At 46.0% G+C, this 15680-nt stretch overlaps 1 protein-coding gene across 4 annotated transcripts in view; it reads left to right on the top strand.

Moving 5' to 3' along the window:
• The window catches only part of LOC308116758 (suppressor of tumorigenicity 7 protein homolog), a 68852-nt gene that overhangs the window by 44365 nt on the left and 8807 nt on the right, over window positions 1-15680 (top strand). For all 4 annotated transcript variants that reach the window (XM_080475130.1, XM_080475127.1, XM_080475128.1 and 1 more), the window contains 5 exons: window positions 8438-8597; window positions 11441-11495; window positions 12775-12890; window positions 13220-13295; window positions 15180-15334. In XM_080475130.1, coding sequence (XP_080331256.1) covers window positions 8438-8597; window positions 11441-11495; window positions 12775-12890; window positions 13220-13295; window positions 15180-15334 — 562 coding nt within the window. The remainder of the gene's footprint in view (window positions 1-8437; window positions 8598-11440; window positions 11496-12774; window positions 12891-13219; window positions 13296-15179; window positions 15335-15680) is intronic.

Below are 15680 nucleotides of genomic sequence, written 5' to 3'. Positions count from 1 at the left end.
TTAAACACACAACCCCTTTCATGATATTCTGTGGCCCCCATCTTGATATGAAAGTATAATATTAGTGCGGCCTGTGGGGGTAGTGGACCGCTCCCACCCGCCGTCCTCCACTACCAGTTGTAGCAAAGGCCCGAAGTTTGACCCTGTGATGTGTCTTGTTGTGAAAAGCATCAACCGAATTGGATCCGGGGGTTTAAAGCACAGGAGGTTCCACGCTTGATTCCAGCAATTAGAATGGGACAAACTCTTAACCGTCTTAAATTTGCAGCAAGAAGAGAAAAAGAAGAACTTCTGCCTGCTGTAAGCGGCATAGTATTTTATTTTGACACTATGATAAACAGGAACACCATGGCAGGACCAGACTACACAGAAAACCATCTTCACACCTGGTTGCCAACTTACAACTAATAAACTCAGCTAAACTCCATAAACTAACTAATTACATGAACCAAGTAACAAAAACACAACGCAAGCATTACCAACACTACAAGCCTAATAATTACATCTAAAACACACAAACAGAAACTCCCATAATGCATTGCAGCGATCAGCTCCTTGATGTTATTAAAATGGCGGCTATATGCGGGAGATCAGTGTTTTTAGAACCATGAGAGTGAGCGGTGTGGCTTTCAATCTCGTTTAGTTGTTGCACAATTCACAGTTTTTTAGAGCTAAGAAAGCGTTAGCCGTTCTCTGTGAGGATGAGGATGAAGCATCATTCCTCCACACGTAGTGACGATCGGCACTCTCATGCCGCGTTGGTCATATACGCCGCTTTGCACACACTGGTGGTTCTGATGACTGGATTTACTGAAATGTGGCGCCCGCCAGCTGTGAGCTGCTTGATCCGACTGCAGTGAGCTGCGGCCGCAATTACACGTTCTACCCGCCACTATTGTTGCGCAACGACGTTACATCTCTGCGTCGTTCACAACTCCGCCCACATTTTACCGCACGGTAGCGCAGTGGTTTGCGCTCTCGCCTCACAGCAAGAAGGTCGTGGGTTCAAATATGGCCCGGGGGCCTTTCTGTGTGGAGTTTGCATGTTCTCCCTGTGCGTGTGTGTGTGTGGGGTTCCTCCGGGTTCTCCGGTTTCCTCCCACATTCCCAAAAATATGCCCTGGGGGGGGGGGGCGTTGAGTTTGAGACCCCTGATCTAACGTGACTAACTAAACCACAAGAAAACACAATCACCAGCAACACTACAAGACTAATATAACCCACAGTATCGGCATTTAACGTCCCAACAACCCAAACTCCCATGGTGCATTGCAGCAGAACAGTTCAGTCCTTGCAATGGGCTCAGTGATGGCCACACTATTATTTGACAGGGAGACACGGTTTCTTATCCAGGAATGCCAAAGTCTTGTCTTAAACATATGATGATGGTACCTGACAGTCCAGGTTGGTTTTCCTTGGTCTTTCAGGGAAAGTCACAGCTTGTGACCGTCAGCCTTATAGAGTTCTAGTTTCACTGCCCTCGCAATTTATTTGTAAAGTTGTTCCTTTCATTAAGAACAACTACTTCAAGATTTATATCTCATTGTCTCCTCAGGAGAGACCGTTCTCCTGCTGTCAAAAAAGTAACTAAGTTAACTTTTATATGAGCTACTTTATACTTTTACTTGAGTACATTTTTAGACTGGTAATTTTACTTGTACTTCAGTAAACTCTTATTGAAGTATTTGTACTTTTACTTGAGTAGAATATTTTAGCGTTCTCTCCACTCTGGTGAATACATTGTTTAGACTGGTTTCTGCTAGTTTAGACAGGTTTTCTTGAGCTTAGATGGAGTTTAGACTGGTTTTCTAACTGTTTAAATTGGATTTAAACTGGTTTCTCTGAAGTACAGACTGGGTTTAGTTGACAAAATTCAACACAGTACTTTCAGGGCACTTTCACAAAGAAAAACCAACAATTCCACATGAGCAAGCGACTGTGGAAAGGAAGAACTCCTGCTGTTTAGACGGGCTTTCTCGGGTTTAGACGGAGATTTGACTGGTTTTCTCAAGTTTAGACGATCTCTCATGTCTTTCCTTGGACGTGTGGACACATGCATGGATCAGTCCACTCAGTTAAAGGTGGTTTTTCCACTCGCAGTAAAACAACCGAGACGATCCTCAAATCAACTGTGTTCCAGTTTGGCATGTCTTTCCTGCCAGAAGGACTGTGGACAGTTCAGTCTCATTTCAGTGGGAACGCTGCGTCACACCTCAGAGAGCCTGAGGAAGACCTGAGGTCGTCTGGAAGCTGGAGTTGAATTAGAAGTGGACGGTTCAGTAAATGAAGCACAAACAGATGCATCAAGAGTAAAGTTGTGCAATACCGGAAACACCTGTGATATGTGATAACGCTGCAGATCGGGAGGTCATGATGATTTGATAAATAACGACGTGAGTATCTGCAGTCGATGTCGCTCTGCTCTGGGTTCACACCTTAAATAACAGACAGGCTGTGTGTTTCACGTACGCTTACTCAGCTTCTTCTCCATCTGCTTTGCAACCTGAGAAACTCCCCGCTATCAAGGAGGCAACGAGCATGGAAACAAACCATTTACTGCATGAACTGCAGAAGTTCAGTCTTTAGCGCAGGATGTGTGTTGCACTTGTGGACGTTGTGAGAATATAGTGGACACATTTCCCACCATTGTGAAGCACTGTCTCTGGGAATGTCAGCTTTGTATGTCGAGACTGTACTTAAACAATCCACAGAGGAGTCTCACATACATTTTCTTTTTGCAGAGTCTCTTTTTTTACAAATAATTGGCTCCAGCTGTTTATTGGGGATTATGGCTGCCACCATTTCAGGGATCCCCTCAGCGATCATGTGATCTGATTTGTACAGATGTTTTTTTCCTGAAGCAGCGGGATCAGTTAAATCAAACAAAGAAAAAAGGGCTGAGATGAGGGGAAACCAACAGTTTTCATCAAAGAACAATAAAAAGAGTTAATCCTGGCTCCTGCTCGGTGGCAGTGTTGGAATCTGCCCTCAACGGGGAACCCAAGCCGAGTTCTGCTGTTGGCGCACCTCGCTAACAAGAGGCGAGGGCCTGAATGGAAAACACCACCACTAATGAAATGAATCCATCTGTCAATTAAAGTGGTGTTTAAAATCAAGACACTTATAGGGTAATATGAATCTGCTGCATTTACCGACCGCATAGCAGTCTGAGCCTGGACTGGATACGGACCAGCAGGCGGTGACTCTTCACACCATCTTGTCGTACAAACCTTTATGACAGAAAACTGACGAGGCTGCATTTTGTTGTCTTTCTTCATTTTCAGTCCGAATCTCTGAGATCATGATAATGAGACATGGAGATGACAATAAATCTAAAATCCCTGCATTTTGTGGGTCTCGTGCCAATGGAAAACATTGTAGTTTACATGCCAGACCAGGAGTTGGGACTGTGTTTTTGTAGAGAAGATGAGGATATAAAGCTGCCAGCTCCTGTTCTCCGTCCTTCATGGTAACGTTCTACCCACACTATATCTGTATGAAAGCAACTCCTTGTAGTTGATGGTGTAGTAAATGGCAGGAAATGCTCACTTTGTCGGAGAAGAGCTTCTTAATCCGAACAAACACTCTGATTCCGCCATTGTTATGATTCCGTTACTCACACATGGGCGGATGCTCTATTGACTGTGACTGTAGAGCTCATGAGAACAACTACATGTTTCAGAGACGATTCCACAACATTGCCCTCCTGAAGCAGTTCTCACAGACTTCAGTGTGAACGGTGATGTCTGGATGCTCCTATGCGACATTCGTAATGTTATTAAGAGAAGAATCATCCCCAGAGATAACCTCCACCATGACTTTAGGAAGCCCAGGATGTAATTGGATCATACTGTAATTACAGAGCACAGGGAGCTGGAATGAGAGGAGATCCATACTCATAAGATGAGTTAGAAATGAAGATTTTCACTCCTTGCAGCCTACTGAGAACAGATTCAGAGATGTTTGATGTAGAAATTACATGTATATGGCTCCTCATCGCTGAGCATTGAACTCTTGAGTGTTTTATCAGACACACTTCACAACATTGCTTGGTCTGCTGTTTAAAATAGCTCCTCTCTTAATTAACTGGTTTTCTACCCGCCGGCTGTGGGCCAGTATGTGTAGGCTGCTAGGAGATGGTGTTGAGCGCCACACATGCTCTGTGAAATGATTAACAAGCTGTTGGTTGAGGCGACAGTGCGTTCTTTGTAATAGGATCACATGTTTATGTGTCCGTCACCATCGAAATACACTGCTCTAAAAAATAAAGGAACACTAAAATAACATCCTAGATCTCAATGAATGAAATATTGCAGTTAAAAGTCTTTATTCAATGTACAGTAGAGTGCGTTGAGAACAAAATAACATATAAATTATCAATGTAAATCAAAACTATTATCCCATGGATCTCTGGATTTGGAATCCTATCAAAATAAAAGTGGAGAATCACATTGCAGGCTGAGCCACCGTCAAGTAAAATTCCTCCAGACGAGTCAAAATGAGGCTCAGTACTGTGTGTGGCCTCCTCGTGCCTGTAGGACCTCCCTACAACGCCTGGGCATGGTTCTGATGAGGCGGCAGATGTTCTCCCGAGGGATGTCCTCCCAGACTTGGATAAAAGCATCAGTCACCTCCTGGACCGTCTGTGGTCAACGTGTGGTTGGAGGATGGAACCAGACATGATGTCCAGATGAGCTCAGTTGATTCAGGTCTGGGAAACGGGCAGGCCAGTCCAGAGCATCAATACCTTCATCATGGAAGAACTGTTGACACACTTCAGCCACATGAGGCCTGGCATTGTCCTGCATCAGAAGGAACCCAGGAACCACTGCACCAGCATCTGGTCTCACAATGGGTCTGAGGATCTCATCCCGGTACCTCATGGCTGTCAGGGTACCTATGGCTAGCACATGGAGGGCTGTGGGCCATCCAAAGAAATGCCTCTTCACACCATTACTGACCCTCCACCAAACTGCTCATGCTGGAGGTTGTTGCTGCAGCAGAACGTTCTCCACGTTCTCCAGACTCTGTCATGTCTGTAACATGTGCTCAGTGTGGAGCTGCTCTCATCTGTGATGATCACAGGGCGCCAATGGCCAATCTGACAATATTGGTGTTTCCTGGCAAAAGCCAATGGCCTTGCACGGTGTTGGGCTGTAAGAACAGCCCCCCCTTGTGGACGAGGGCCCTCATAGCACCCTGGTGAAGTCTGTTTCTGATAGTTTGAGCAGAAACATCCCATTAGTGGCCTGCTGGAGGTCTTCTTGCAGGACTCCTGCAGTGCTCCTCCTGTTCCTTCTTGCACAAAGGAGGAGGTAGCAGTCCAGCTGCTGGCTTGTTGCCCTCCTACGCCCCCCTCCACGTCTCCTGGTGTCCTGGCCTGTCTCCTGGTGTCCTGGCCTGTCTCCTGGTATGTCCTCCATGCTCTGGACACTGTGCTTGGAGACACAGCAAACCTTCTTGCCACCGCTCACATTGATGTACCATCTTGGATGAGCTGCTCAACCTGAGCTGGTTGTAGACTCGCCTCATGCTGCCTCTAGGACACTAACAAAATTCAAAAGTGAGCAGAACATCAGCCAGAAACGACGAGAACCACGTCATGGTTTGTGGTCACCACCTGCAGAACCACTCCTTTATAGGAGTTGTCTTGCTAATTGCCTCTCATTCATTTGCACAACAGGAGAAATTGATTCACAATCAACCTGTCCTAACAGGACAGGTTGATTTCACACCAGTGTGATTTACTTGGAGTTATTGTGTTGTTCAGGGGGTTCCCTTTATTTTTCTGAGCAGTGTATGATATCACTTCCTCCCTGAAACTGAGTCTGACTGTCGGACTGTTCGACCTGATGAGGGTGGGTACATGAGAGCGGTCATCTCCCAATCGGAATGTTGCCGGTTTGATTCCATCTCCACATGTCCTTGTACTTGAACTGTCCTTGAGCACTGAACCCCACACTGCTCCCAGTGGGTGGACAGCCACCTCCAAAGTGCTTTGGGGACTGCTTACATGGTGGAAAAGCGCTGTATAAGTGAAATCCATTTCCCATTTACATGTGGAAACATGGCTCCATTGATAATGTCAATGTTTGTGGTGCATTCAGTAAGTGTTTGGTGCAGGTTAATATCCAAAGTGTTGACTTCATGTGGTTGTTGCAGGTCAATGTGTTGAATTCATTTGGTTGCGTTGCTCTGTTTCTGCTTGGGTTTCATTTTCAAGAACTTTCAAACAAACTGTGCTAGTTCAGAGAGACGACATCCCTTCATTTCACACAGCAAACTTTAAAGGGCTCTTTATTCCAGCACATTTTCACCGCACAGTATGTGTTATGACGGGCCAGTATTGTATGGCAAAGCGCATCCAGACTTAGCTTTGTTGCGCGATTCCACCCCAGAGAGTACGGTGAACAATGTAGGCGGGGTTGTGAACAGCTGCGTAATGACGCAGGTATGTGATGTCATTACCCAACAGTAAACGCAGGACAACCAGGCATCCGAGGAAAGCTTTGAGTCTCCGTTCTGTGTGACAGCTGGGAAAACGTTCTCATTGAAAACATCAGCGTCCAGCTCCTGCTGAATCTCCTCCTCTCCTGTTACTGGGAGGAGCGTCGGCACATCATCGGAACACCAGGGTGCTGTGTAGCACCCACATTTCAAAAAACCCAGTTAACACAACCACCAGTGAGAACAAAGTGGCGTGTGCAAACGACAGCAGGAGGGGTTATACAGTCAATGAGCTATGCTTCAAAGTGTTTCTAGATCCTTCCTTCTCTCTGGGACTGGATGCAGGCACTGATAAGAGGTTTGGATCTGGTGGGCAGGACTCTAGAGCACCAGGACTGATCAGATGGGTCCAATATGCAGAGCATGAATGTACAATAAATGGAAACATTTTTTATCACACTTCAGTTTTTTGTGACGATATGTACATCTATTTGGTGGGTAAGCTGGTGGAATGGTGGAACAATAGGGGTGAGTTGAGGTCAGATTGTAAATAGAAACTGAGAGATATTATAGAGTGGCGATACCGATGTAATCTGACTGATATCACAGTGGCGATACCGATGTAATCTGACTGATATCACAGTGTGTTTGTGTCCTTGTTCCGATCATTCAGGAACAATAGGTAACTTTCAATCGCAGACAATGAATATCAGTTTATCTCTGATCATAGAGCAGACTGCGTGGAGCTGCTGCAAGAAGAAAAGATGGGACGCCATTCGAAAAATGTTCTCATTAATTAGAGCCTTTGCTGATCACTTTTTAATCAAATCTCAGTATTTGATACAAGAAACAACTGAATTTAGTTGATGAATGAATCAATAAATCGACCTACATATGTTTTTGAGAACATTGTTCAAAGAACTCCACTAATAAGCTTAACATTGGCTGGTGGCTACATGTTTAGCCTTAGCTGGTGGCTACATGTTTAGCCTTAGCTGGTGGCAACATGTTTAGCATTAGCTGGTGGCAACATGTTTAGCATTAGCTGGGGCAACATGTTTAGCATTATCTGGTGGCCACATGTTTAGCATTAGCTGGTGGCGGCATGTTTAGCCTTAGCTGGTGGCTACATGTTTAGCCTTCGCTGGTGGCTACATGTTTAGCATTAGCTGGTGGCTACATATTTAGCCTTAGCTGGTGGCTACATGTTTAGCATTAGCTGGTGGCAACATGTTTAGCATTGGCTGGTGGCTACATGTTTAGCATTGGCTGGTGGCTACATGTTTAGCCTTAGCTGGTGGCTACATGTTTAGCATTAGCTGGTGGCTACATGTTTAGCATTGGCTGGTGGCGACATGTGTTTTTGTGTTTCAGTGTAAAAATGTTTTAACATTGTAGATTGTACGTTCTTTCTGTAAATAAATGTTCTCCTGCCTCAGTTCAATCCTGTGGATGTTAAAATAGTTTTATTTGATGTGGAGTATTTTGTTCATGTCAAACTACAGAGTCTCACATAAACACATGCTGCACACCTTCACAATATTTTACTAATTCAGACAACAGCGAAAACATTTACACAAATGGAAACCATTTCTCCAGCCTGATTCTTTTTTAGACTTCTGACCGAAGGAACCAGCTCACCAAGTCCTCATGTGTGACCGTGCTGATTTCTCAGTGAATTCAGGATGAAATGCTCTCTAAATGTGATGTTTTAAGTTTGATGCACTCACAAACTTTTAGTTCAGATTCCATGGAAAGTTTTACAAATGAGTGAATGTTAAAAAGAAAACAAAAAACAAACAGTCTCACCTATGACACACAGAGCGACACCGGCTGATCAGCACAAAGATGAGAAAAACACAGCACTGCTCAGCCGGTGTTTTCTCAGCTCTCAGCAGTTCCCAATCTGCTGCTTCACAGATTATTTGAATCAGAAAAGTGTTTGAAGCTGTTTCTCTTCATCAAAGTCCCTGTGTCTGTCTCCTCTTAGATCTTTGAATGGTGGTATTTCAGAAAATATGGGACCTCCTTCATCGAGCAGGTGTCTGTGAGCCACCTGCGCCCCCTGCTGGGCGGAGTGGACAGCAGCTCCCCCAGCAACACCAACACCAGTAACGGAGAGGCCGACTCCAACCGGCAGAGTGTATCCGGTAAGAGCAACTCATCACCACCACTATTATAATCATCATCATCTTGGTTGTCAGCATCACCATTTTCATTATCATCATCATTATCGTCACAACCACATCCATTATCATATTTATCATAATTATGATCATCGTCATCATGATCATAATCATCATCGTCACCACCATCATTATCATCATCATCATCATCATCTCAACCACTGTCATATTTATCTAACTAATCATCGTCATTATGATCATCATAATCATCATTGTCATCATCATCGTCACCACCACTATCATCATCATTATCATCTTCGTCATCATAATCGTCACAACCCCATCATCATCAATATCATCGTCATCATCATGATTATAATCATCATCGCCGTCATCGTCATTATCGTCACGACCACCCCTATCATCTTCATCTTCATCATCATCATTATTATTGTCACCACCACTATCATCACATCCTCATTGTCACCACCACTACCACAACTATCATATTTATCATTACCATCATCACCGTCGCCACTACTATCATCATCATCATCATCATCATCACCATCATCATTGTTATCATCATCATCACCACCACTATCATCATCATTATCTTCATTTTCATAATCTTCATCATCGTCCCCACCATCAGGCTGACTTCCACCCGGTGGGCGGGAGTCTGGGGCCTCAGGACTCCGTCTGATTGGTCAGACATGTTGACATGCAGAGTGCATGGACGCAGTGTGTTGAGGGGTGAACATTACACGTGTTGACATCTGCAGCCCTGGGATGAACCCTGAGGTTCCATCCACCTTCCTGCAGGAGGCGCTCAGTCCTGGAGTCGTGATGCAGGGTCCTCACCTGGAGATTAGCGGCCTCACAGCGTACCTTCATCCCATCAGTGTCATTCGTCCTTTAGAGATGACACAGGGAAACACGAGTCCTCCATCAGCTCTTCTCCACCAGTGTTTCTGTGCAGGAGCTGGAGTAGAGCTGGTGTGACTGATAATGAAGAGTAAGCTCCTGCATGGCGGTTTCCTCCTCAGCGTCCCGTCATCCAGCTCTCTGTGGAGACGCTGTTGTTTTCCAGCCAAACAGCTCTGAATTAAAGGGGATTATGTGTCCTGATCCTCAGTTTTCTCTAATAATCTGGGGCCTCATTTATAAAACCTTGCGTAGGATTCCTACTAAAGATGTCTGTGCGCCCAAAAGCAGAAAATGGCGTGCGCCAAAAACAATTCAGATCTATAACACCGTGCGTACGCACATCTGCACGCGCTTTCCTTTTCTAGACCCAGTCCACCTGGAAGGTTGAGTTCAGGCCCCGCCCCCTGGACACGCCCACTTTCTACCATAAATGGTCAATGCAAAGGGCCTCGTCAATATTTTTGCATCTCATTCAGCCTGTTGATCGCCGGCATTCGACACTAAATCCTGACAGAAAAGACGAAGAAAAGGAATTTTACGGAGAGAGAAAGTGATGGAGGAGGTGGAGGTCAGGAGATGATCTTCTCTGGTGTCACAGTGGTGGAATCACTAATTAAAGAACAACAAGCGATCGGCAGAAAGTCGTCACTGCTGGAAATAGTGTGAGAGTCTGAGAGTGATCAGTGACTGTAGAGGTGGAGGAGAAGAATCTGATCTGAAGGTGGAGGCCAGAGGAGAGTGACATCATGGAGGCTAGAGGAGAGTGACATCATGGGGGCCAGAGGAGAGTGACCATGGAGGAGAGTGACATTATGGGGGCCAGAGGAGAGTGACATCATGGAGGAGAGTGACATCATGGAGGCCAGAGGAGAGTGACATCATGGAGGAGAGTGACATTATGGGGGCCAGAGGAGAGTGACATCATGGTGGCCAGAGGAGAGTGACATCATGGAGGAGAGTGACATCATGGGGGCTAGAGGAGAGTGACATCATGGGGGCCAGAGGAGAGTGACATTATGGAGGAGAGTGACATTATGGGGGCCAGAGGAGAGTGACATCATGGGGGAGAGTGACATCATGGAGGCCAGAGGAGAGTGACATCATGGGGGCCCAGAGGAGAGTGACATCATGGAGGCCAGAGGAGAGTGACATCATGGGGGCCAGAGGAGAGTGACATCATGGGGGCAGCACCCCAGCCCACCACTAGATATTTGAACGGTGAAAAGGCTCAGTGGACTTTGTGTTTTATCCTCAGTCATTAGAGGCGGGGGGTGGAGGCGGGGGGTGGAGGCGGGGGGTGGAGGAGGTCGTCTGTCTACAGCAGCAGTGCTTCAGGAGCTTTTATCAGGATTTACAGCCTCAACGTAAAAATATACTAAACTGTATTATTACGTATCACGTATGTATGATGATAAAATAAGCAATACAAAATCTATCATTTCTTCATTTTACATGTAAACATTGGTAAATTGTCCCAGAGACTCACTTTGGTTGTTACCGTGTACATACAGTTTAGTATATTTGTACCTTTTAGCTGTAAATCCTAATAAAAGCAGCTGGAACAGAACAGACGTCCCCAGAGATTCTGAGCAGCTCATCATTTGACTCTTTCTAGTGAAGCTTCCTCCAATGGTTCCTGCTGCTGGTGTCAAATTACACTGAATGCTTCATGTCAGGGTGGAACGTTTCCACAGTCGGGTAGTTTCCTGTGAATCAAACATTTCATAATAAACTTCTCAACATGTTTTCCTGATGTCGTTAAACCCTTCATATCCTCCTCAGTGTGGACTCATCAATAATCTCTCTCTCTCTCTCTCTCTCTCTCTCTCTCTCTCTCTCTCTCTCTCTCTCTCTCTCTCTCTCTCTCTCTCTCTCTCTCTCTCTCTCTCTCTCTCTCTCTCTCTCTCTCTCTCTCTCTGCATCTGTTTTCTGTACAGAATGTAAAGTTTGGAGAAATCCGTTAAATTTATTTCGAGGAGCAGAGTATAACCGGTGAGTGACGACGACCTGATGGTTTCCTTCATATTTCTCTCATTTCTAATCAGTTCAGGAATCTCATTCTGATTCTCATTCTGGATCTCATTCAGATTATCATTCAGAATCTCATTCTGATTCTCATTCTAAATCTCATTCAGATTCCCATTCTGAATATCGTTCTAAATCTCATTATGGATCTCATTCTGATTCTCATTATGGATCTCATTCTGATTATCATTCTAAATATCATTCTGGATCTCATTCTGATTCTCATTCTGGATCTCATTCCGAATCTCATTCTGATTCCCATTCTGAATATCATTCTAAATCTCATTATGGATCTCATTCTGATTATCATTATGGATCTCATTCTGATTATCATTCTAAATATCATTCTGGATCTAATTCTGGATCTCATTCTGATTCTCATTCTGATTCTCATTATGGATCTCATTCTGATTATCATTCTAAATCTCATTCTAAATATCATTCTGGATCTCATTCTGATTCTCATTCAGATTATCATTCTGATTCTCATTCTGGATCTCATTCTGGATCTCATTCTGATTATCATTCTGGATCTCATTCTGATTCTCATTCTGATTCTCATTCTGAATGTTTTGACCTGAACATTAGTTACACCGTATGTAAACACTGTATTCTACCTTTAGGATACTGATGTCTGATCTCTTCTATTCTTCCTTTGTTTTGTTGAAAAACGGCAGATGTGGACGTTGATTCAAAAAGATCCGTCTGTTTGAATCACCTAGAATTCTAGTGGATTAAATATTTAAGTTGAATGAAGTTGGATGAGTCCGCAATAGATATTTAATATTTTTATGTAGTGAACATGTAATGCTTAAGAAACTCCTCTGGTGGTTCAAAGAGGTATTACACCCTGCACAGGTCACAGCCAACGTCTTTATTGATCATCAAGTAAAATAGTTATGTTCTCCCATTTCACTGGTTTCATTATAGTTATGTTGGAACTAAACTACACATATGATCCTGTTAATCAGGGGCTTATCAGCCTTTTACAATCCAGAACGATCTCTGATCCCTGAACTCTGATCTGAGACGATCTGTGATCTGCTCAGTTCTGCTTCTCAGCGCAGCATTAGGAACCCCGCTGGTAATGAAACCATGAAAGAAAAGGAAGAGGAAAAATACCAAATGTTAATAAAACAATCCGTATTGTTTGTTGCTTGTCAGACCAGATCGGAGCCTCTGACAGGCTTCATGTTTGGCACATCTGTAATGAATCCTGACGTTTCCTCCCTGTGCTGCTGCGCAGGTACACCTGGGTCACGGGCCGGGAGCCGCTCACGTACTACGACATGAACCTGTCGGCACAAGACCACCAAACCTTCTTCACCTGCGACTCCGACCACCTGCGGCCGGCCGACGCCAGTAAGACCACACGCACACGCACACACACACACACACATTCACACACACATTCACACACACACACACACACCTGTCCATATTCACAGTGGTCCACTGCTGGACACACGTCCACATTACTGTCCACAGTTGTCGACATCCACACAACCCTTGCACAGGTTGTTTCCTATCTAATGTGTGTGTGTGTGTGTGTGTGTGTGTGTGTGTGTGTGTGTGTGTGTGTGTGTGTGTGTGTGTGTGTGTGTGTGTGTGTGTGTGTGTGTGTGTGTGTGTGTGTGTGTGTGTGTGTGTGTGTGTGTGTGTGTGTGTGTGTGTGTGTGTGTGTGTGTCAGTCATGCAGAAGGCGTGGCGGGAACGGAACCCGCAGGCTCGTATCTCTGCAGCACATGAGGCTCTGGAGCTGGAGGAGTGAGTGCAAATCTTTATCTGCTCTGTCGCCTCGTGACGTCTGAGGATGTTAGAAATCCTCCAAGTGATCTTGTTGTCCGCTCAGTGAGTCTCTAACCTTCGGGCTTGATCTTGTCTATGGTGGTAATAACTCAACTAGTTGAGGTGACGAGAGAAAAACTCCCCCAAAAGATCAACCATCACAAAGCTCACAGCGTAGGGTGATCTGTCTTAAACAACATGAAGATGAGGAATCAAACCCTCAACTTTGTGTGCAGCTCTGATAAGTTCCACATTTCAGCCTGTGAGCTTCTTGCTTGAACACAAACCAAGTGTTGGTTTGTGTTTAAAACCTCCTCAGTTAGTCTCGCTCTGTCTTTGTGGAGTTATTGATCGCTCATATATGGGGAAATACGGAGGAACACGGGGAACATGGGAGGATGCAGGGGAACACAGGGGACATGGGAGGGAACATGGGAGGATGCAGGGGAACCCAGGGGACATGGGAGGATGCAGGGGAACATGGGAGGATGCAGGGGAACACAGGGAACATGGGAGGATACAGGGGAATACAGGGAACATGGGAGGATGCAGGGGAACACAGGGAACATGGGAGGATACAGGGGAACACAGGGAACATGGGAGGAAGCAGGGGAATACAGGGAACATGGGAGGATGCAGGGGAACACAGGGAACATGAGAGGAAGCAGGGGAACACAGGGAACATGGGAGGAAGCAGGGGAATACAGGGAACATGGGAGGATGCAGGGGAACACAGGGAACATGAGAGGAAGCAGTGGAACATGGGAGGATGCAGGGGAACACAGGGAACATGGGAGGATGCAGGGGAATACAAGGAACATGGGAGGATGCAGGGGAACACAGGGAACATGAGAGGAAGCAGGGGAACATGGGAGGATGCAGGGGAACACAGGGAACATGGGAGGATGCAGGGGAAGACAGGGAACATGGGAGGATGCAGGGGAATACAAGGAACATGGGAGGATGCAGGGGAATACAGGGAACATGGGAGGAAGCAGGGGAATACAGGGAACATGGGAGGATGCAGGGGAACACAGGGAACATGAGAGGAAGCAGGGGAACACAGGGAACATGGGAGGATGCAGGGGAACATGGGAGGATGCAGGGGAACACAGGGGACATGGGAGGATGCAGGGGAATACAAGGAACATGGGAGGATGCAGGGGAACACAGGGAACATGAGAGGAAGCAGGGGAACACAGGGAACATGGGAGGATGCAGGGGAATACAAGGAACATGGGAGGATGCAGGGGAACACAGGGAACATGAGAGGAAGCAGGGGAACATGGGAGGATGCAGGGGAACACAGGGAACATGGGAGGATGCAGGGGAACACAGGGAACATGGGAGGATGCAGGGGAACACAGGGAACATGGGAGGATGCAGGGGAATACAGGGAACATGGGAGGAAGCAGGGGAATACAGGGAACATGGGAGGATGCAGGGGAACACAGGGAACATGAGAGGAAGCAGGGGAACACAGGGAACATGGGAGGAAGCAGGGGAACACAGGGAACATGGGAGGATGCAGGGGAACACAGGGAACATGAGAGGAAGCAGGGGAACACAGTTAACATGGGAGGAAGCAGGGGAACACAGGGAACATGGGAGTATGCAGGGGAACATGGGAGGATGCAGGGGAACACAGGGAACATGAGAGGAAGCAGGGGAACATGAGAGGAAGCAGGGGAACACAGGGAACATGAGAGGAAGCAGGGGAACATGGCGGAACAGGATTTTGTGACTACGTGGAATTATTTTGACTTTAGCCTCTGCAGAGGAACTCGGTCTCATGTCTGACCAGCGCTCCTGAAGCTGCCCATCACTGAGTGGTGGTAAAGTGTCTGCTGCTTCCCTCCGTAGCTGTGCGACAGCGTACATCCTGCTGGCGGAGGAAGAAGCCACCACCATCATGGAGGCTGAGCGGCTCTTCAAACAGGCTCTGAAAGCTGGAGAGGGATGTTACAGACGCAGCCAGCAGCTGCAGCACCACGGCACTCAGTATGAGGCCCAGCACAGTGAGTACACAACCACTGTACACACAATACAGCACAGTGAGTACACAACCACTGTACACACAATACAGCACAGTGAGTACACAACCACTGTACACACAACACAACGCTGTGAGTACACAACCACTGTACACACAATACAACACAGCACAGTGAGTACACAACCACTGTACACACAATACAGCACAGTGAGTACACAACCACTGTACACACAACACAACACAGTGAGTACACAACCACTGTACACACAATACAGCACAGTGAGTACACAACCACTGTACACACAACACATTGAGTACACAACCACTGTACACACAACACAACACAGTCAGTACACAACACAACACAG

This window comes from Lipophrys pholis (genome assembly GCF_963383615.2).
Source record: "Lipophrys pholis genome assembly, chromosome: 11".
Taxonomy (NCBI): domain Eukaryota; kingdom Metazoa; phylum Chordata; class Actinopteri; order Blenniiformes; family Blenniidae; genus Lipophrys; species Lipophrys pholis.
Note: the sequence above shows the minus strand (reverse complement) of the source record. Positions and strands in the feature narration are given on the sequence as shown.